Consider the following 23224-nt stretch of genomic DNA (forward strand, 5'->3'; position numbering starts at 1 on the left):
CCTTCAATATCTACACATTTACATACATATCTATCGCTACTATATGATGGTACTGGAAGGTGACCAGGGGGTTACTAGAGGAGGAGAGAAACACTGTGTTAAAAAAAAACAAAAAAGGAACACCCAGAATGGGAGTCCTTAATTTTCCCCAAGTGTGTTATCCCTTCTTTATGTGCTTTTATTATACCATTATGATTTTCCGTGTTTTAGTGTTGGTGAACAAAAAATAAATAAAAAATTGGAAAAACATCCGATGGTTACGTTGTGGGTGAATATTTTGTCCCTTAACCGTCCTCGTATGTATATAATGTGTTCAATCAGAATTACGTGATTTTATTCTATGTGTATCCTTACTTTAATGTATTTATGTATTTAAGATGGGTCCTTCACCCGCCTTTGTATTTTCTAAAAATTGTGCCATTTTGCTTGTGTCTTCACTAGTAGTTCTCTCCTACTCAAACCCCCGCCCCCATAACCACCTTCCGATAGTACTTCCAACACATATTCACTCCACACATACCTTAAAAAATGTTGTGGTTCAGTTCTTATTTATTTATCTTATTTCAAGTGCACTTTTGAGAGAGACAAGCACAGTATATCTTAATCTTCATATGATTTAATAGATCCAGCTGTCCCATGGAACAGATAATGCAGAGGTGTCATCTCTAAGGGTTTTGCTGTTATCCTCCCTATCCATAATGCCACTCCCTCCCAGAATACCCTAATTTTTGGGCAATACCACCATATATGGAGGTATGTACACTTATCTTTACACCCCCTCCAGCAGTTCCCATTAGCTGACGGGTATATCTTTGCTAGTTTGGCTGGGGTCCGATACCATCTAAGCATAAACTTGTATGACATTTCTTGTATTGCTGAACTGATAGATATAGAGTGCATCAATTCCATAAATTTTTTTATTTGTGTTGGGCTAAATGTACATCTTAATTCTTTCTCCCAATCTTTAATAAAGTAAGGGGTTGTGCTACTTTGTCCACTAAGAACCAGTTTGTACATCTGAGATAGTAAAGTACTTGATTTTGCCATCTTCATGCACATGTTCTCAAATGTTGTAAGGGAGCTCAGGGGTCTTACTTGAGGTTCTAATTTATTAAAGAAATCTCTCATTTGATAATATCGCCACCCAGACATAGGCATGTCCCTTTGAGATGATACCAGCTCTGTTAAAGAGGGTAGGCTTCCTAATGGGGCATATCTTAGACACATTGTATTCCCCTCTGAGCCCCAAGGGCCTAGTGCTCTCTTTTCTTCCCTCTGGGGGAACCATGGGTATCCACCTAATGGAGCTAACGGCGATGTACGTGGAGCATGTTTCCCGCTTGACTTTAAATATTTAGTTTGGACCAAGCTGGCTATTTCCTTTAGTAATCGATGCAGTGGCTGTTAGCACTGTATGTTGCATCAGTGAAATACAGTATACAGCGCTGCATTTCGGCAGCAATACAGCACCTTCCCATCTAATTCTTATTTTCATACAAAGTCAAGTATGAGCTCTGCTCAGCCATTCACAAGCAACTTTGTATTATTGGGTCCAAATCTTCTTCTGATTGACTGAGGTGGAGATTGTGACCTCATCTGCCCACCTTTCCATATTCTGATGATGATTCTTTTTTTTTTTTTAAACAGAGAATTGATGAGATCATGAAAAGGACAAGGAGGGGCGACGTTCAAGAAACAAAGGTATGCTTCCTTGGGATGGCTTCTACGTTTTATTTAGAACATTGAACTGCTGTATAAAATAAAACATTAAACTGATCTGCCATTGATTCCCCCTCCCCTCCAATTGCAGGCTGTGGGCTGTGACTCTCCAAACCCCAGAATGTCTTTCCTATGCCCAAACGGGGGTAGATTTTTGCTAGCTCAGTTTAAAATCTTCCAACTGCCTCTAAAATTATTGTGTAGGTACTTGTAAGGTTGTCAGTATTTTCATTTGTAAGCTCATCTAGGCAGGCATGGACATGAATGATTGATTAAAATGTACATTAAGTCAATTTTTTTTTTCCACCTTAGATTCGTTAATTCTGTATAACTGCCTAGGATAATAAACATACAAATAACCAATATGCTACATATGGTTAAATCTTTTCCCCATTCCACTTTTTTCTATTGTCCTAGTTTTGTTTATATTTTTTTACTTTTTCCAGAAAGATGATCCAAGAACAGAGGTTCAGTCATCTTTAAATTCTGAAAATAGACCAAAGGATAATAAAACAGGTTGGTAATTTTAGATAAAAAACAAAAAACTGTTTAGCATTAGATAGTAGTATACCATGGAAAAGGAAATTAATGTATGTCATAAAACTGTTTTAGGAACACCCAGGCTACTGCAGTATAAGTCATTTATATTTTAAGTGTTTGTTGGCTTTTGTGATATCCTTTGTTTTCAGGGGGAAAGTCCACCCAACAATTAAATTTCAATTAGATATTGGTTTCTTACACCTGATAGGAAATCTGGAGGCAAGATCTTTCTCTGAGATTCAAATTTGCTGTTACTGTTACAAGAAGTTGTCCCACTCACCGTGTTAAGTTATTTTTTTATTTTTTTTTTTTTATCTACTTTTTATATAATATGAAGATTGCCTTAGGATGAATGGGAACAATATAAATGCAAAGGTGTATGAGAACCATTCCAGAAACTATGGTAGAAAAATATCTGAAGTCCTCAAGAAATGTAAGCTGGCAGGAGGGCATACAGCCCCACATAATTCAAGTTTTCTCTATGGAGCCTGTTCACATATCTGCAGGCCGGCCATCTTCTGTTTTTTTTAAAGAGTCCTGTGCAGTTTCAAGTAATACTTTGCCCCTGAATCGCACCTGAACCAGTGATCAAAACTGCACTGGACTACTTTTAAAAGCCGTACTGAAACCGCAGCCAGACATATGTGAACCGAGCCTAAGTGCCTAGGGGGAATCTGTAGACATGTGGAATGCTGCATCTATGTAGGAACCTGTGGACAGATCCATGTGGTAAAAAACAAAGTTTCTCTTATATTCACCGACCGACACAGCTCCTCTCTGTAACAAAATGGGTTGTCAGCCCTATCACTGGAGATTACTAGGCAAGATGTAATACAACACTTCAGAACTTTAAGTTCCACCCAGGGGGCGGTCCCTAGGCTACAACCCCACAGCCTGCTCTAGCAGAACTCAGTTTTTTTCTTGCCTAGTGAGGAGATAAGACCTAGGAACCCTGCGGGCCCATAGGTCCGTGTTTTTTTTTGATGCAGAAGCTTGGATTTTTGCGCAAGATGAATGATCCTGTGATCTTCTGTCAACAGCCAGCTGGGTGACAGGCTGGTTCACTTATCCTTGTAGTCTCCCCAGTCCAGCCATCGAGCGTGTGCAGGTCGCATCTACGACTTGACATACCTCGGCTCCAGAGGTGGTCGGTGAGCTTTATGCTCCGGGGCATACATATGACTGGGCTACTGATGTCTGTGTCACAGTATGCCGGGCCAGTAGTCTTCCCTGTACTGATCAGAAGCTGACTACCGTGGAATGTCTCCCAGCTTCAGGACTGGTAAGTACAGCTCTCCCTGCCTCGGCAGGGTGGAGCAGCTGGGCATTTCCTGGGAGGTCGATTCGGGGGCCCCCTCACCCCCCTCTCTTCTCTCACCTGTCCCTAACTCCCCTCCTTTTCCCCCCTCATGGGGGGGGGCTGTACATGTGCTGAGCGGTGTGTGTGTGCCTGGGCTCTCACCTGGGGGTTTAGCTGTGCTGGGTGCCTGGGTCCTGCAGCTTAGTCCCGCTGGATGCCTGTGTAGTCTGCCCCTGTGTTGGTGCAGCGCTGTGTCGGCCACATGTTCTCTCTAGTCCCTCATAGCGCTGTTCAGTGGCCATTTTAAGTATGGGCAAGGGTCAGACTGGCTTCAGATGGCCATTTTCCTGGTGATTCCCTATTGAGAACACCGGCGGCCATTTTCTTGTTGCCGGACCGTGTTTTTTGTGCTCTAGCAGCTGCCCCTGTGCCCTCTGCTTCCTGTTGGTCATCACAGGGCGCTGGGAGGTTTATCCTGTTTTCTGAACACGTGTGTTTGATCGCTCACCGATCATTCACCGATCGTGCGACTGGACAGCCACCGACACAGTTTTGCTATCTCTGGAAGCGCTGGGGATCATCCAGCACTGCGGTAATACAGCGCGGAACACCCCAGGGTGGTGAGTCCAGCGGATTAGATCCCCTCAGCCAGCGGCAGCAGGCGGGTGGGACTGTCACTGTCCTAAGTCCCCTTCGGGTGGCAGACAGGGTAGGGTGAGCATGGCTTCAGAAACTGGTGTTTCTTCCCCCGAAATCCAGGCAATTGCAACCGGGTCACCTGCAGACTGCGCGGTCCCTATGGACACCCTTACGGCGGTCCTCAATTCGTTCGTTGCCAAGATAGAGCTGGTACGTGGGAGAAAGGTGCTAAAAAGCGCCCCCCCCCCCCGTCCTCTGGGGAGAGCTCTGATGCAGACTCGGGTCCTGCTGAGGCTAGTGACCCCTGTTCTGTCTTGTCAGATGACGCTGACCAGGACCGTTCAGACAGGGAGGATGAGTCCCCGTCCGGGTCCGTGCGCGACAAAGCCCTAGTTGGAGCACTTATCACAGTAAAATCCTTTTCTCTGTAATTCACCAACCGGCACAGCACCCGCCCCTCCTTTTTCTCTTTACGTTATACTGCTTGTTGACGTACTGAGTTCTGCTAGAGCAGGCTGTGGGGTTGTAGCCTAGGGACTGCGGAACTTAAAGTTCTGAAGTGTTGTATTACAACTTTCCTAGTAATCTCCAGTAATAGGGCTGACAACCCATTTTGTTAAAGAGAGGAGCTATGTCGGTCGGTGAATTACAGAGAAAAGGATTTTACGGCGAGTTCAAAAATCCTATTATTTTCAAACTCGGAACAAGCGCTAAGAAGCAGAAAATACCATTTGCAAACTATTATTTTACTGCCTTCTTCTAATATTTTAACAGGTGGAGTTATATTGAAACCTGTTTCCCCAAATACACTGGAGATCTGGTCCTTGGTGCTGTATGAGGGCAGGGAGTTCTATTTAAGTACTTCACTATGCATCCAGTAACAGCCACACAGACACCTTCCAGCATGATGAGAAATATTCTCCCATGTACGGTCTCAGAAAGTCCATGTGTGCTCCCTGTTTTGCACCAACAACCTGAACAAATATAACTTACAGGGTAGTCCCTTCACTAGAGTGGGGTGTGTTGTAAATAATTACAATTCGACACATACATTGTTTCTGATTTCTTTTCTTTTTTTTTTTCCCCCCCTGTTGCTGGTATTTTAGTGCAAGTCAATGGGTTATCCTCTCATACAGAAGATATGAAACCTGCTGTTGCAATCATTGAAACAAAGCCTAAAGAATTGTTCTCCAGTGGCCTGAAAACAAATGTTAGCCTTATCCAACTTGATGCATTTGAAGGGAAGTGTAACAGTCTGGATGATTCCACGGACGAAGTTCAGTCAATGGATGTGAGGTACTTAGTTAAAAAGCAGCAACATAATACACTGCATGTCTACCAAATGTCACTCATTTAGATTGCAGGCAATGATGGAGGAGGGCCCTTCCTATTCAAGCGTATAATCAAAGTGATGATGTAATGGAGGCACTAGATCAATTAGGTATAGGGAATGGCAGTGAGAGAAGGTAGAGAGAGTTGCACAATAAAAACTGGATAGGTTATAAGGAAATATTTCAAGATGGGTCCAGTATAGTGGAGAGAGGAGAAGAATAGGGTCTGACCTCTAGAAGCCTTCGTTATAAATTATTCTGTAAGAGTGGAAAAATGAGACTAATGCTTGGTCCCTGTGCCTTGTGAAGTACAGAAGGGGTTCTGTTTCTCTTATAAAGATCCCCTAGAGATTTCTTATTTTGCGAAACTATATGTGCTTGTTCTCCTGCAGTTCATAAAAGCATGAAACTGAAAGTTCTGATATTCACATTAAGTGTACAGAACAAATATCAAAATTAGAAAACTTGAGAAATTTGGTGTAATTGGGGGGGGGATTTACATCGCTCTACAGAAAGCCCCCCACACCAGCTTCTCTCCAAGGAAAATAGTGGCTTACACTAGACTTAGCTTTGGGTGGTATAAAGCCTAAGTGAAATGAATGTATTGTCTTTGGTAACACTACTTACATTTAACTGAATTATTTTTGCATGAATAAATCTGCTAAAAATTAGTAGATAAGTTGCTCAAAACAGAATTATACATAAGGAGAATTAAGTTTTCCCATGTAAAAAACTGGAAAAATATTATACAATGTAAAATTTACAATATAAAATGCATAACAATGTATGTAGCATACCTGGCTGATCCCTATGGAAGCTGGAAATTACTGTAGTAGGCACCGTCACTACAGTGATCGCCTCTAGCTTCCGGGCCCCATGCCAGGTTGCTTTGCTGCTTAATATACACAGGACATCACTTGCATGTGCACAGGCCCCATTTCAAGAACACATTTTGAGAACATGCATTTTCTCAATGAATGTAAAGTGTGGAGGTCGAAGTACTGTCATGATCTCTCCTTGGTCTTTTCAGAACACCTGCATAGTGTTTTCTGAATGGTGCCTGGGCCATGCAAGTGACCACCTGTGTTCACTAGGCAGCAGGGCAGTGCTCATCATGGGACCTGAAGGCTAGCAGTGATCACTGTAGTAGGGGTGCCTACTACAGTGGTTTTTCAGCATCCACAGGGATTGGCTAAAGCCTGGTACACAGTATTTTATTTTTATTTTTTTCACGAAAACAAAACACTCGACTGCGGTCGGAGCCGCTGTACTAACTATGCAAGGTTAGCACAGTGATCTCCACTCCTGAGCTATTGGGGCTGGCCCCCGCCAGAACACTCAGCACTGATCTAGAGTCGGCTGACCTCTGTCGAATAGGGTGACATAGACACAGGCTGAATGTCAGACGTTTTTTGGTTTGTTTGTTTTGAACCGCCCACTGTCTCCCAACATTCAGCCGATGTGAACAGGGCTTTAGTATGGCACGCATTCTTGCACAGTGGCAGCTGAGGGTAATTCTTTTTGGGGGGGCGGCAAACGGTAACACCCTCCCCCCGGTCGGTTGGCAGATGGGTCTGGTGCACTTACCCCATCAATGCAGCGCTTCACCGGTGGCTTCCCTTGCTCAGCAGCAACGGCTTGCCTTTCTTCTGCTCTCCACGGGCATTGGCTGCTTCCTTTTCCTCCCTCCTCCTCAGCAGCCAATCAAGAGTCTTCTCTTTTTTTCCAATCAGGAAACGGGTCTCAGACCTGCTTATGATTGGACGGATTGAGGATCAGTGTTACAACAGCAAATGTTCATTTACCTGGGTGGGCTCATGGCGAACTGTTCTGCGCTCCGAGCCCACCCCATTTTGAAGCCCAAGGCTCTAATCGGGTGCTTAAAAAAACAGTGACTGTAATTCCAGTTCCCTGGCGCACTGAAAGGGGCTGGATCCATGAATAAGGGGTGGCTGCATCGGCTGTGGATAGATCCATCATTAACCATAGAGGGGGTAGCGCCCTGGCGCCTCTAATGGACGGGCCACCATTGTGTTCTTACATTGGTCCAAGCTGGCTCCATATAGTAGCCAAGCTGGACCAATGTAACTATGAAATAGTCCATACCATAACTTCAGCATTAACATTGAGCAAATTATTTTACATGCTCAGAATTGTTTCTCTGTAATGTTATTATTTAATAAAGAGCCTGTGATACTACCTGTCAGAATACCAGTATCTGCCTTTTTAGAAGTAAGCCCTAAAAGGATAATTGGCTGGATGAGGATTTATTTTATCACAGCATGATGTGAAATGTTAATGCTTTTGCGTTGGTGAAAGTGAGTGCATAATTACTAAAATGGTCCATGTATGGAAAAATCATGAAAGAAACCTTTCTCCAGTTGGTCCAAACAAATGGTTACAGTTACTCGACATTCCACTAAATGCTTAGTAAATATACCTTACCTAAAAGCAACTGCACTACAAGTGCACTTGGAAGGGCAGTCGCTCTAAATCTAAGGGGTAGATCTGAAATGAGTGGAAGCTCTGCTGATTTTATCATCCAATCATGTGCAAGCTAAAATGCTGTTTTGTATTTTCCTTGCCTGTCCCCCTCGGATCTACAGCGACTTTACTTCCAAGTGCACTTGCAGTGCCAAGTTGATTTTCCTTCAGTAAATAACCCCCATTGTTTCTTTTTGTATATTTCTGTTTCTTCATATGCAGATCAAAGGGATGAACAAATGTTCCTCTGTTTTAACCCCTTAATAACCCTTCATTTACTCTAATCAGCCTTAACGCCCTATTCTCCTCCATTTAATTTAATTATGATTATTTTCCTGCTTTTTTTCTTTTGTTCTCGTCTATTTTTAAACAATAAACAATTCAAACTTTTTTTGTTTGCTTGATTAGTGAATATTTTTATACATGTATATGAACATATATTTTCACATTGAAAAAGCACTAAATTAAAAAAAAATATTAATTTGTAAATAACTTTTCAATGCTTTGTACTATTGCTGACAGTTGAAGTTAAAACAAAACCGTTGCGGTAGGTATTGATAAATGGTATTGGCGAGTACTATAAAAAAAAGTATCGGTACTTGTACTCCATTGTAAAAAAAAAATTTTAAAAAAATGGCATCACTGCATCCCTTGTGGGTACAACGATACTTAATTGAAATATTTGCCACGTATTCCTAGGAAAATTCATACATATAACCACAAAATTCAAAAATACCTGGTGATCCTGTCAGCCTTCCAGTTGATTTACGGACCTTGAACAAGCATGCAGATATGGAATCCTGGTTTCTTATCCGCTTGCCTGGTACAGGTCAGTAACTTGAGTATTAAAGCCAATGGCTCGGCACAACCACCTGGTAGTCAGCATTTGAAAACGTACGTTTCCTGTATTTATTTAATGCCAGGTTTATTTAAATGGTGAGAGGTAGTGTTTACCAAGTATGGGTTGTGGACCTGATTGGTATGGGGTATAGGGTTTAATTTCCTTCCAGTATACTGTATCATAAAACCCCTATATAATATATTCAGTTGCCTACCTTTTTTATTTATTTTTTGTTTTTTGTTTTTTTCTATAAAACATGCACTTTCATTTTGTACAATGTTTATCTCTATAAGTAATTGTAAATATTTTCTCGCAGTCCAGTATCTAAAGAAGAGCTCATATCCATCCCAGAATTTTCACCGCTGAACGACCTCAATCCAAGTTTGGAGAATGGGACTAATAATTCCAGAGCCTTGGAAGATCTTCTGGATTTCACTGGTCAGGCCACTTACTCCAAGATCTCGAGCGAAAGTATACACATTGATGACTGTAATAGAAACCTTATTGATGGATTTAACAGTCCAGGACAAGAACCCAAACTTAACACAATCTGCTGATTTACACAGCACACTGTAATATGGGTAATGTTTAATTTAGTGTACTTATGCATGTAGAGAAAAGACAAAATCCACTTAGGAATATACGTTCATCTTGTGATCGTTGTCTTCTAAGTATGGCACAATGTCACATTTATTGTTCACTGCTTACTTTTTAATGTTATTTTTACATTTTTTCTAAGACGTCTATGGCGTCACTAGTGGTGCTAAACTAACACAATTTATTTTACATAGAATCACCAGTGCAGTACGTTGTCATCATATGACTGGTGTGGCGGGGATCGGGGACAATTACTGGTGACAGTATGCTAAAAAAAAAAAAAAGAAAAAAAATGTAAATTTTTATTACTTTTTTTTGTTTCTTTAACTTTTTTTCTTTTTTTTTTTTCTATGCTTTTATCAGAGTAGTTCAGTGTCACAATAATAACACTGTCCTACTATGTGGGGAAGATCAAGGACTTTTTTTTTTTTTACACTTTGCTGTTACTGTGAAGTTCACTGTAACAGCAGTGTTTTGAACTGTCATGAATGGGTTACATTCATAACAGCTATGATTTTACTATTGTGATCTGTCATTGGCCACCAGCTATCACATGGTACAGGGTGTTGTAATTGGCCCAGGTACCATGTGATAACTGTGGGACAATCACAGCTCACTATAGGAAACACAGCTAAAATTCATTCTTTGGTGACATTGCAATCATATGATCACAATCTTCTGTGTTTTTTGTGCGTGTGCTAAGCGACGTACTGGTACATCACTTAGCCTGTAGATGCCAGCTGGCGACTAGTTAATGAATACAAATCTATCACTGTCTTTAGGTTTATTTCATGATTTTTAGAGCCTGACATTTATTTTAGTGTTTTCATAAAGTGGGAAAGAGTTAAAATATTTGTCAGGGCAACAAAAGTAAAAAGCTTCCCTGCACAATCCAAAATGGAATAAAAACATTTTTGGCTGGAGCTGGGTTTTATGTTATCGTTACAATCTCGAACATCTGTGTTGTACTTGTACAAAAATGTTATCTGTGTGTAGGCACTTTTGAGCCTCAGTTTATTATAGAATAGGAAGGTCTGAACAAAGTTTGTTTTTATAAAAAATGTTTGTCATGAAAACTGAACCTGAATAAGGAAAAAATATCTGCTCCAATGGAGCAGCAGTGCATGACCTGCTTTATGCTTTCAACCATCATTTATGAAAGGAACATACTCTTAAAATCCAAATTGGCTGCTTACATTTTGGAGGCATTTTCATCTTCAGCTATTAGTATTTAGAAGCCATAGAGGTGTTTACTGGAATACAGACCAAACCAGTCTCCTTGTGTAGCGTGACTAGTCTTGTGTCCACCCCTATGGTTTTCTCTTCCCGAAAAAATAAAAAATAAAGATTTTATTCGTTTTAGAAAAGTATGTTGCAAAACAGAACTTTTAGGTATTCCCCAGCTCAAAAGAAAACATATAAAAAAAAACAATCACAACTGTAGTCACAACTCCGGTACCCCTTGATCAAGCAGTATCACATGATCAAGGTAGGCACTATAATAGTGAGTAGGCACATATCAGATTTCAGAAAAACAAACTAGAAAAATAAGAATATAACACAATAAAGTGCAGTATGAGTGACATCTAGTCCCAGGAAGATCAGAAAGGGTAAAGAGGGGGGTACGACACCAAACCAACCCCAGCCCCTCCTCCTCAAGGAACATAGAATTTACACACCATCTACTTTAGTCAAGCACGGTATCACCTCTAGCATTAGTAGTGGAGGGAGATTCAATCCAAATGTCCCAGACCTTCTCTGTGGTTTTCTAAAGGCAGCCTGTGGTGGGTGGGCCTACAGACCCCACCCCACAGCTCTGCACTCTGTATAGGCGATCAGCACACCTGATTATGTCACTGCTACTTTTTCAAGGAATATCTGGGTTTGCAAAAGTATTTAGTGCACGCAAAGTAGATTTGTATTCTTTGTGGCTATTGAGGAATATATTCAAAGTTTGTGTCTGGAGTTCAGCCTTATACCAATGATCCGTCTCAGGCTCCACTCCACCGACTGACATTAGTTGATTTATTCGCTGCTGTGGCAGAAATAAAGGGACAGTAGAAGGTATTCCTTAAAAGTGATACAGAAGACAAATGGTCAGCTGAGAGATGGGACAACTATTACAAAGATGTTTTGTTATATACTGTATATATTTAGTGTTCTACCTACAAAGCTCAGTATGCTGCTTTATAGGTCATCTCTTTCCCTGCTTACTGGGCTGCTCTGAGGGTGCTGATTCACTGACCAATAAGGGCCAGAGGAGACCTAGAAAGCAAAATTGCTAAATCATGAGGATGAATTAGATCATATGAGTAACTTGATAAGGCACAGCCGAACCGGTGTCATCTGTCCGGCTGTGCAATATGCAAAAAGTGCGTAAAACACAAGACTGGCTGCACAAAGTTACATATCCAGTAAACGTGATCATATAGAGCATCAAGGAAGACTATTGTGCACCATTTTTTTTTTTTTACTTCCAAAATATGACAAATAATTCTTTGCAGTCAGCACGTTCTTAGAATGGAGACAGTATATCCTACTATAAACTGACTTTTTACATTTAGATAAAATTTATCCCTATTAAAGTGCATTACAGTACATATAATCCTTGGGATTGCATAACCTGCCTCAAACGAGTTTAAGTCTATGGTGGCTTGGGTGATATTTGCTGAATCTGGTAAAGGTAAATATAAGACTTCCTGGGGGACTGGAGCTGGAATACAATACAATACAATATAAATGTTGTTAAAGAGCCTCATCTGACAGCTAGAGAGTCTGGATGCTTTTTTATTTTTTTATTCCATTATAAATGTTTTTATCTTTTGGATCAACCAAATAAAACAAATTGAAATTGAAGTTGGACTCCAGGGATTTAGCCATTTTGTAAAATGTGCTGAATTGCAATGAGTTAAGTCCATCGAGGTACATTCCACCTTGTAGACTTCTCTTTTTAATTTGCACCTGCCAGTTGTATGGGGCTCCTAGAATACAGCTATCACTACACTCCTGGGGCTATCGGTCTTCTCGCACCTCATCATTTCTGCCTGTCCCTCCCCTCTGCTGTTCATTCACAGAAGGCTTTTTATTTTGTGAATGAGTTTACATAAAATCCAAAACTCTCTGATTGGGCAGGAGGAGGGGAGGGATGGGCACAGCGGTTGCATGCAGCTACAGAAGGTCCAGTGTCAAAGCACCATAAATATAGCTATAGCTATGCTCCCAGGGCTCAGTAAAGTGTCAGTTGAAATGAAAGAGAGAATTCAAAGTGGTGGCTTGATCCTCAATGGATTTAATACCTAGTAATCGAGCACATTTTACTAAGTGTCTGAATTCCTTAAATTCAGCTTCAATGTTCTGTTATGTTGGCAAAAAATGGTTCCCAAAAGTCCCCTTAGATCAGTGGTTCTCAAATCCTGTCCTCAGGGCCCACCAACAGGCCAGGTTTACAAGATAACTGAAATACATCACAGGTCATATATCATTTGCTGCTTAGTGATTGCAATATTCTAGTCTGCATCTCCCCAATGTAATACTTAAAATCTGGCCTGTTTGTGGGTCCTGGACGACAGAAGTTGAGAACCACTGCCTTAGATGCTATATATAATTATTGTGATGGTGGGGATATAGTGTACAAAACCCTAAATTATTAGGGCACGTTCACGCTGAAGCGCGGGGGCGGCGACGGTAAAGCACCGCTAGTTTTAGTAGAGCTTTACTGCCATTTTAGAGATGCTTTTGCCCCCTAGTGGGGCACTTTTAACCCATGATAGTGGTGGGGTTAAAAACGGCGCTTTGCAGGCGCTTCAGCAACGCTGCCCATGGATTTCAATGGGCAGGGCTGCTTTGTATACACCGCTCCTAAAGCACCTCAATGATGCTGCTTGCAGGACTTTTTTTTAATGCCCCCCCAAGCGCACCGCTCCAGTGTGAAAGGAGTGACAGAAGAGGCGCTTTGTAGGTGCTATTTTTTTGCACTATAGCGCCTGTAAAACACCCCAGTGTGAAAAGTAGCCTTAATGTCTTTTTTAAAAGGAAATAATTGAAATTCAAAAACATAAATATAGTTCAACTGTGTATTAGTGGTTTGCTTGGAGTGTTTTTTTTTTTTTTTTTATAAAGTAGAGTTTCAGGCTAAAACCAACTAGTCTTAAATGCTCCTTCACGTGACCAGACTGGTGCAGGCTGAAAATGGGTAATTATAAGTATATACATCTTTCTTTCACAGGTTAGTCAGCAGAGGTGTTAGGAGGTGGGGGGGGGGGGGGGGCATTTTTAAGGCTAGTAATGTTTAGCTTGGAATTCTACTTTAAAGTCTTTTTTTTTTCCAAAAAAAAGTATAATCATGCCTGTAACTTACATTAAGTGGGTGGATAGGATATTTCTAATGAGAAGTTCTCTTCAAAATGACATTGTACACTTTAAATACACTTGAGTAGTTATTCTTTAGAATGTTAAACCTGTCCTGACAAATTGAGAGATGTATAAATTAATTTAACCTCTTTGTCCATTTTTGACAGATTGGCAGAATAATTCAGCAAACAAGCTTTGAAGCAACAAATGCTGCTGGCAGTAAAACAACCAAGCTACAGCTGAAACTGGATTGTACTCCAGAGCCAACTATAACCTGCAAGTCTTTATCTATACCATAACAAATGTTTGCATCGGCGAAGGACCAAGCCGACCAGTTCTCTGGAGTATTACCGTTGATATTGGATTGTGACTACAGCTCATCATGTTAGAGGATAACTTTTCACTGGATCTACTTTCTCATGTATTGGACTTTTGGTTTACTTGTTCTGTGGAGGAAAAGTAAAAGTCGTGTATTAATAATACAAAACCGAGTGCGGACTTCTGTAAAGAAATTGATCAAATAGTTTGATCATTGAAACAAACTGATGTAAGCATTATGATTGAACAGGACTTTACCGCCATTCTATTACCCAACCAGTAGAAGATGGATATCGTAGCCCAACAATCCCTGAAAGGCCACTATTGAATTATTTAAGTTGAAGGTCTACTATATGTTTTATGTTCTATGGCATTGTTCTTTTTAAGAATATGGACTGTTTTAAAGTTTTCAATTGTGCATTTTGGTGCAGTTCAGATGCTTAAGTGGTACGATTATTACTATCGCTGTAAGGTTTGGTTATTAACATGTTCATATTAATGGCTATGTTGAGAGTTCACACCTGATATTTTACAGTGCTAAATTTGTGGTTCTCGGTCACTGTACTGCAAGACTGAAACTTGGTATTTGATATAAATGTAGATCAGTTTAAACTTATTTTACCTTTGTTTCAGATGCTGCAGGACAGTAGCAGTGGTTTATGGTAGCATCATTGAGAACACCATAGGATATATGATGGCAGGTCACAAACAAAATATGTCATTATATGGCATTAAAGCTAATTAAAATGCTTTCCTTAGTGGCCCAGGAGTTTAAATGTGCAAACATCAACCTTTACAAATATTGTCTGTTGGTGGCCTGACCCTCCCAACTACCTTATCTTGTTATTGGTAATTAAGGGTGTCAGTCACCTTGGGGAATCAATATGGAGCCGTGGAATTGGACTGAGCCCAGCTTTTCTTGCATAAGTTGAGATTTGCATACAATGTAGTGCTCAAGTACCTGCTGTATGAAGGTACTGTTTTTGAGTCCAGTTTAGGTTTTTTGAATTACTAACCGGTTACGTTTTTTGGATGCAATCAAGCTTATTTCATTAGACAATTGGCATAAAGTAATGTGTACCATTCTATAGAAACTTAATGGCAATTGTTTTACAGTTATAAAAAGTGACATTTTCTTGCTAGGGATCAGAGAACTTTGCATTGTTTACTAATCTTACACAGGTTAAAAACATGGAGTAAACAATCCTCATTTGTAGTAATCCACAGCAATCATCTGAATGCGGAAATCATTAGCTGAGCTAACGTCTGGATATTCTCGTATCATACTGCACTGTTATGAATTTAAATAAACCAGTCCATGTCCATAAAGAGTATATTTTAATAATATAATAGTCAAATGTCATGTAAACATTAATGCTAGGTTCAGCCCCTAAATAGGTAGGTCGGCACATTCTACCTAGGTACAGATATGGCCGTTATAGGTAGATGCTGGTGAGTCTCCAACTGTTTTAGCTGAGCTCTTCCTAGCGTTTGGTTATTACTGCCATGAAGTATCATTCCTCTTGATGCATTCTGGATGATGTAAAAGTGAGACCATCTAGTTGCATTGGATAAAGAGGCACTGCACTTGGGTGTTTTGAGACAGATTCCTCTCATATGCTTGGTGTATGTAAATCCAAAATCTCTTTTCCAATGTGTGTGGCATCATGCCTAACTGCCATTTTCTTTTTCTTTTTTTTGTTTATTTTTTTAAGAAAATCATTTTTTAATTTTATGTAAATATGTTGCATTATTTCTAAACTGGAGATTCTGACAGTAATAGAACTTCTGGTGCAAACTGACAATAAGACACTGCCTCAAAATGTACACTAGCATCGGCAGCCTGCCATGCAAGCTCCTTCAGTGAGTGGGTTGCTGGTTATTTAATAGCCCAATTAAAAGATTGCATGCGGCAGTCTGACAATGCTGTTACTGTTGAGTCAGTGAAATTAGTGTTGTCAAGCTGATTTTACATACACTTCAAGTCTGTTGCTGACTTGACCCACCAGAATTTACCAGAAATGTTTAAACTACCCTTTAAGGCAGTGGTTCTCAACCTGGGGGTTGAATGAGGATTTGCCAGGGGTCACCAAATCCTAGGCTGTTCCTGAAGCCCACACCGCTCTCCTAGCCTTTTTGCGGCCACCCAGCAGGGCTGTCCCTGGAGCCTGAGGCCTCCTAGCTGGGCTGTTCCTGGAGCCCGTGGCCGGCCACTCAGCCTCTTCGCAGCCGCCCATTCAGTCCACAGCATGACTGGGGAGCAGAGACTAGAGGTCAGCTGACTCGTGATAAATGTCAGATGACCCCCCACCAAGGAGTAAGAGAAGGAATGAAAATAGAGAATACATGGAAGGGAGAGGAAAAGAAGGGGAGGAACAAAGAAAAAGGGAGAGAAAGAACAAGAAAAACTGCTAGAGAGAGGGATGGGGGAAAAAAAATAACAAAATTAGGATAGAGAGATAAAAGGCAAAGGAAGGAGAACAAAGAGTGGTACATCCTAAAATGAACCAGAAGGAGCTTAAATACTGTATGAGTGGAAGGGACTCGGAGTGTTAAATGCCCATGGGTTAGGGGCGCAAATTACTTGTCTTGCCTTGGGTGCTCACAACCCACACTACAAAAATAATTTTGCTGTTAGGGGTCCCCACAACTTGGGAAATTTTCTCAAGGGGTTACAGCACTAAACAGTTTGAGAACCACTGCTTTAAGGCCTAGAGCCCCTGACCAAAGGCTTTTTAGTTTTGGATCGTGGGGTTTGAACCACTGTCACATTTTCATTGCTATTTGTTATCCCACTGGGGAGATCTCCTTTCTCTCCTTTCTCCATAACTATTTCCACCAGGTTGGAAAGTGAGGGCAAACATCTGATGGAGACGCAGCAATAAAAACTAGACAGAAATCTTTCCCCATGCAATCTGACATAAGTTATGTTTCAGATAAGTATTTACAAATTAAAACATTAAAGGTTTTGCCTGCAGTTTCACTTTTAGTAAATGTATTCACAAAAACAGCTCCACTTGTATAAAGACATAAACCTTTCTCTTTTAGGTTTCATATTAAAGTACAAGCCTATACTTCCTAATGAAAAATGAATCTAATATACCATACTAATCCTCAGAAATTATTAATTGGCAAATTAGACAACTAGTTTACAAATTCAAATTTAAATACCAATTAGACAACTAGTTTACAAATTTAGATACCGTAAATACTTAAAAAAATATAAATTTTCTGTAAAAAGTGGGGAAAAGGTTTACCAGCAACTCATGACAGTAAGTGATGTCACTGCCTATTAAATTATTGTATAGATCTAATATAATAAGAATGTATACTGTATAAAGATGAAGTGCCATAAGATGTAAATGTAATTTTGTTTCTGTAAGCTGGTTACTTCATTAAGCTGTATATATTATATTATTATTTGTTTTGTCATTCAACTAAACCACAGCATATTTACCTCAGTGAAGATACATTTTTGTTCTAGCTAGATGGTGCAAATCTTTGCAAGCAGTTTAAATGGGCTATACAGGGTAAATTCACACCACCTAAAGAACAAACCATGTAATAATACAGGGGTCACTCCATCCAATTTAATTTTTATTTTTTAATTTATTTGTTTGTTTAAATTGCAGCAGGACCACTGTTTATGACCCGACCATTGATGGCAAAAGGTGGCGCTTTCTAATGCCACTTTTTTTACAAACCGCAATATGACCGGGGCTTTTCCATTGCATACAAGGCTGTAATTGGAGACCATGTGATGGACTTTAGTTTAACCTCTTTTGTACATATATACTGTACATACTGTATTGATGTAATGTTCACTACAATGTAGCACATATATTCACAAAGAAGCAGTGACATGACCAAGGCACATAATGTTCTGGGTCATAAAGATTTAGTGAGCTACGTTCTAATGAACATTAAAATAAACCTTTAACAATATCTCTGTGAAGAGTCAACTTTATCCAGGTTATGATATATGTAGTAACCACATTCAACTGGATTTGTTCTGTACTGTTGAAGACGTTTTGTAACTCATCCAGGCCACTTCAGTTCTGGTGAGTGTCAAGAAAATACCCCTGCGTTATACAGTTAGCACAAACAGCTTAGACCCCTTTCACAAAAGCTAAAAGGCTAAAAATAACACCTGAAAAACACCTCCCCTACAGCCCCAGTGTGAGAGCCCAAGTACTTTCACAGTGGGGTGGTGCGCTTGCAGGACGTTAGAAAAAGTCCTGCAAGTCCTGCAAGCAACATCGTTTGGGTGGTGCAGGAGCAATGTATATACCGCTCCTCCACCACCACTGCCATTGGAATCAATGGGCACCCCTGCCAAAGTGCCTGCAAAGCACTTTGGCAGCGGTGCTTTGAACCCTTTATTCGGCCGCTAGTGGGGGTTAAAAGCACCCCGCTATTGTCCGAAAAGCATCGCTATTACAGCGCTAAATCCGCTAAAATTAGCGCCATTTTACCACTAACGCCCCATTGTGAAAGTAGCCTTAATCCAATTAACCAGATGGTGAGTGTCCAAGGACAGAATGGGAGGTGCAAAAATGGTGTTACCAACCTGTTCTAGTTACATAATCATATCCTTGGTATCAAGAAGTGTACATCGATGTTATATCTTTGATTTACATGGCAGAGGTTAAAATTTATTTTGACAACTTCTACGTTTCCCATCTTGTTGGCCAAAACCCACTGTCTGTGCTAAATGTGTGGATAAGAATGCTGGATAATATTCCCAACTCTCATTAAAAGTAAAGAAGTGGCTTGGATAAGCTATGAAACGTCTTCAACATTGCAAAAGTCCAGTTAAATTTGACTACTTACTACTGGTTGGACCTGTGACAAGTCATAATGTCTTTTTACTATGAACTGTGATAGTTGCCATCCAGAGGTTATATATATCTACCTTTGCTTCTCTGAAATACTGTCTGTGTACACTCACCAGAACATGCTATTGTGCATTGTCTACAAATCGGGAAACTTGGTGGATTTGAGGACTTCAGCTCATGCGCTACTCCATACTACAAAATGGGCCAATGCTTCATATGGCTATGAATACCCCATTGTAAACAGGAAAGTTTGGCAGTAATAGGGCAAAACAACTGAAATTTAGCAGTTCCACTTGTAGTGTGTGCCAGAAACTACGGCAAGGCGGTATGTTCAGACACATATGAGTTACTGCTAGCATGCCTCGCAATACATTTTAATTTTTTTTTATTTTTTTTTATGAGAGGTTTGCAATAAGCCCTTAAAATTGGTGATGTGCAAGAAGATTTCCATGATAAAAAAAAATAAGCAAAGAAGCAAAAACCGTAATGCACTTTTGGTCATAATAGTCCCATGTAAAGAGCAATGATATGTAACTCATCGTAACCATTCAGAATATAATGAAACGGGAAACCTCTGAGCTGATTATTTCTTTCTCGTGTTTTTTTTTGTTCTTGGAGTTGGCAGTCACCACTTTGCAAACACAAGGCAAATGCTTAAAAAACAGGAATGACTGTAATGATATTAATGATAAATGAACTTGGAACTGTGTGGTTAATTACAGCAGTGTAAATATGGCAAAACTGCACCAGATTCAAATGTAAGCAATGGCTCCGTCTTAATAACACATCTCTATGTAAAACAGTCAGCATCTTGATATACCCATGCTGTTGGTAACAATCTTGCTGAATGTGCTGTAAAGCTTAAGCATGTTCCTGTAAGTTGATATTGAAAATAAAACGCTCAATGTTTGTGTTATACTGTAATTTAACAATTGCCTGTTATGTGATGGATTATTATTATACATTGTTGATTCATCGTTGCCATGGTGTGTATGGCATGTATAGACCAGCATGAAATTCACATTATTTAGCAAATGGCTAAAACAAAAATGATATGCATACAAGATCTGTTTTACCTACCAAAGGTTTTGTGTTTCTGCCCATCTGGGCCCAAAATTTACACTGCTCTCTAACATAGCACTGTTTCGGGGACCTGATTTTTACTGACCGTAACTTCACTTACAAGTCTTCCTACTCTGCAACAGGACAGTGAAAGAAGAAATGGCAGTCTGATGAGCTCTTCTTTCTCTGTCATCATGCCCTTTGCACTGCGGCTTAACTGACTAGCTTTCCCAGTCTGAGCTCTGCTGTATAGGAACTGCAAAAGGCTGATGCCAAATCAAATTCGGGTAGCTGCACTGCTTGCTTAACATACAGTTAAAGATTATAGAACTGCAATTATTTGTGTATCTGCCTGCAGTTAATCCTTAAAGGTGGCCATATACTCAGACAACATTCAAACATGAGTCATTTATATTATTATTATACAGCGCCAACAGTTTGCGCAGCGCTTTACAACAGACAGTACACTTACAATATTTTTACTGTCCTGGCATTTTCGGGCCTTAAGAAATAGAAATAGGTTGTCAGTACATCAGGATTGAGATAGAGAGAGATATATATATATATATCTCAATGTATAGAGATATATATTTCTATCTCTATCATAGTTTGTGTACTTTATAACTTTCCTACAGACTAAATAATATACAATGATTTGGATTATTTTTTGCCAAAGAAGTGGAGTAGAATACAATTTGGCATAAATTTGTGAAGAAAGAGATTTTTTTTTTTCTCTTTCGTTCATTGACGGACACAGCTCCTTTAAATCTTGACCGTAGGGTTATCACGCCGCCATCAATAGAGGACTAGGCAGAACATGTAACACATGTAAAAACAGCAAGACTGCATAGTTGCGCCCAGGTGGCGGTTCCTCTGGCTATAACCCCTCAGCCTGCTTCCTGCAGCCCAATTTTTTGATTTTTTTTTCCACAAGATTTTGATCCGGTGATCTTCTATCAACAGCAGGCTGTGCAATGGGCTGGATAATATAGATCCTTGTAGTCTCCCCGGCCTGGCCATCGAGAGTGAGCAGGCCCTAGCTATGCGCTGGTCGGCAACAACATGCCCCTTCTGCTCCAGGGGCGGCCGGTGACCTATATGCTCCGGGGCACACATACACCCGGGCTACTGCTGTCTGTTACAGTGTGCCGTGGCCAGCAACCCCCCCGTACTGCTCGGGTGTTGGGTCTGTGATGGAATGCGTCCAGCTATTCCGAGCGACCAGGTAAGTACAGCTCTCCCTGCATCGGGAGGATAGAGCAGCTGGGCATTTCCTAGGAGTTCAATTAGGGGGTCTCTTACGCTCCCTTTCCTCTCTCCCTATCTCTTTTTCCCTCCTCCCCCTGTGGGGGCTGCTGCATGACTGGGCATGAGGTGCGGTGCATGTACCTGAACCGGGGTTTTCCAGGGGGGCTCTGTACCTTGGCAGGGGCCGCGCTGGCTGTTTGGGTCCATTCATTGTTTTTCTGCCCTTTTTCTCTGTGTGAGGTGTCTGTGTAACGTTTTCCTCAGAATGTGCTGGCGCCATTTTTCGACGGCCGCTGCCATTTTCCTGTAGTTTCTATGCAGAGCATTGCGGTCAGCCATTTTCTTGGTGTTTTCTATAAAAAAAATGACCGGCAACCATTTTCTTGTAGTTTTACTTTAGAACAGCGTGTTTTTTCACTCTGGGCACCTGTGACTGGACACAGAATACAGCGGTCGGTGGCAGCATGGCGCAGCACTCGGTCAGGGTTGAGAGTCCTGCGGTTGGGCCCCTCAGTCTGTAAGCAGCTAGGAGGGTGGGATTGTGTACCTTTCCCTAGGTCCCCATGTATGGCAGGCAAGGTGGGTCAGCATGGCAGCAGAAGCTGGCGCTTCTTCCCCAGATATCCCTGTAATGGCAACCGGCTCACCTGCAAACAATGCAGTGCCTATGGAGGCTTTGTCGGCGGTCCTGGAAACTTCGTTGCCAGGGTGGAGGCGGCATGTGGGCACAAGGGGGGTACAAAAAGGGCCCTGTCCGCTGGGGAAAGCTCTGATTCAGACTCGGGCCGCGCGGTGACTGGTGGCCCTTGTTCTGCCATGTCAGAGGACGCAGACCAGGACTGTTCGGACAGTGAGGATGATTCCATGTCCGGGTCAGCGCAGGAAAAAGCGCCAGTAGGAGCACTTATAACGGCTGTGCAGGATACCCTGAAAATGCAGGATGCAGCAGGATCTTCTGCTGAGGTGTCGGTCCCTTTTGGGTCCCGTAAACTGACCCGTACACCTAAGGTGTTTCCGTATTTGACTTATTTTGATAAGTTCATCTACAAGGAATGGGGAAGCCCGCAACTGGCCTTTTCAGTCCCAAGAAGAATGGCAATGCAATACCCCTTTGAGAAGAGCCTCCTTAAAAAATGGATGGCTCCTCCAGTCGTTGACCCCCCCGTGTCCAGGTTGAATAAAGTAACTATGATTCCGGTAGAGGGGACCCTACCGACAGGAGAGCCGGGGCAGTGGCCCGGTCCATGTTTACGTTAGTGGGGTCAGCAGTATGACCTGTACTGGCCACGACCTTTGTGTCGCAGACGCTTACTGAGTGGGCAAAGTTATTGCACAACAGTCTCCCCAGTCTGCATAAAACTAGCAGACCAGTTGGTGCACGGCCTTAAGTATGTCTGTGATGCGGCCCTGGATACAGTCCCCCTGCTCTCTAGAGCATCGGTATTAGCAGTGGTGCTACGTCGCCTGATTTGGCTGAAATGCTGGTCTGAGGACCAAGCATCTAAAAAAGCTCTGGCGGATTTGCCCTTCCTTGGCGAGAGGCTATTTGGAGCTTCGCTGGATGATATTATTAAGAATGTTACAGGTGGGAAGTTCACATTCCTCCCACAATCCAGAAAGGGGGATGGCACTACCAGACACTTATAGATATTACCTTGCAATTGCTTTGGCAAGATTGGTGGAGTGGGCTAATGTGGGCACAACAAAGAGGTGGGTGAAAATGGAAGAATCACTTATAGGTACACAATTAAAAAAAAAATATTTGGATCCCGCCAAAATTTCGAATAGACAGTAATAAGGCACATGAAATCACTTTAACGACACTTAAATTATGGGATGCACTATATCGGAGTAATAAATGGGTATATAATTCCCCACTAATTCCATTAGAGGGCACAGATTTTTTTTATCCCAGGAAGGGGCACACAATTAGGTAAACAAATGAAAAAGGCACAAT

General features: G+C 41.2%; 1 protein-coding gene across 12 annotated transcripts in view; it reads left to right on the forward strand.

Annotated features, from left to right (window-relative positions):
* MAP7D2 (MAP7 domain containing 2) overlaps positions 1–19867 on the forward strand; it is a 202876-nt gene extending 183009 nt beyond the window's left edge. For 10 of the 12 annotated variants that reach the window (XM_077480723.1, XM_077480729.1, XM_077480730.1 and 7 more), the window contains 5 exons: positions 1648–1701; positions 2166–2235; positions 5305–5494; positions 9171–9435; positions 13969–19867. In XM_077480723.1, the coding sequence (XP_077336849.1) occupies positions 1648–1701; positions 2166–2235; positions 5305–5494; positions 9171–9411 (555 nt within the window). In that variant the 3' untranslated portion in view covers positions 9412–9435; positions 13969–19867. The remainder of the gene's footprint in view (positions 1–1647; positions 1702–2165; positions 2236–5304; positions 5495–9170; positions 9436–13968) is intronic. The other 2 variants (XM_077480724.1, XM_077480728.1) reach the window with 2 other exon arrangements.
* Positions 19868–23224: the final 3357 nt, after the last annotated feature.

The sequence above is a fragment of the Lithobates pipiens genome, unplaced genomic scaffold (genome assembly GCF_037356315.1).
Source record: "Lithobates pipiens isolate NorthernLeopardFrog02 unplaced genomic scaffold, aLitPip1_a1.2 Scaffold_16, whole genome shotgun sequence".
Classification (NCBI taxonomy): domain Eukaryota; kingdom Metazoa; phylum Chordata; class Amphibia; order Anura; family Ranidae; genus Lithobates; species Lithobates pipiens.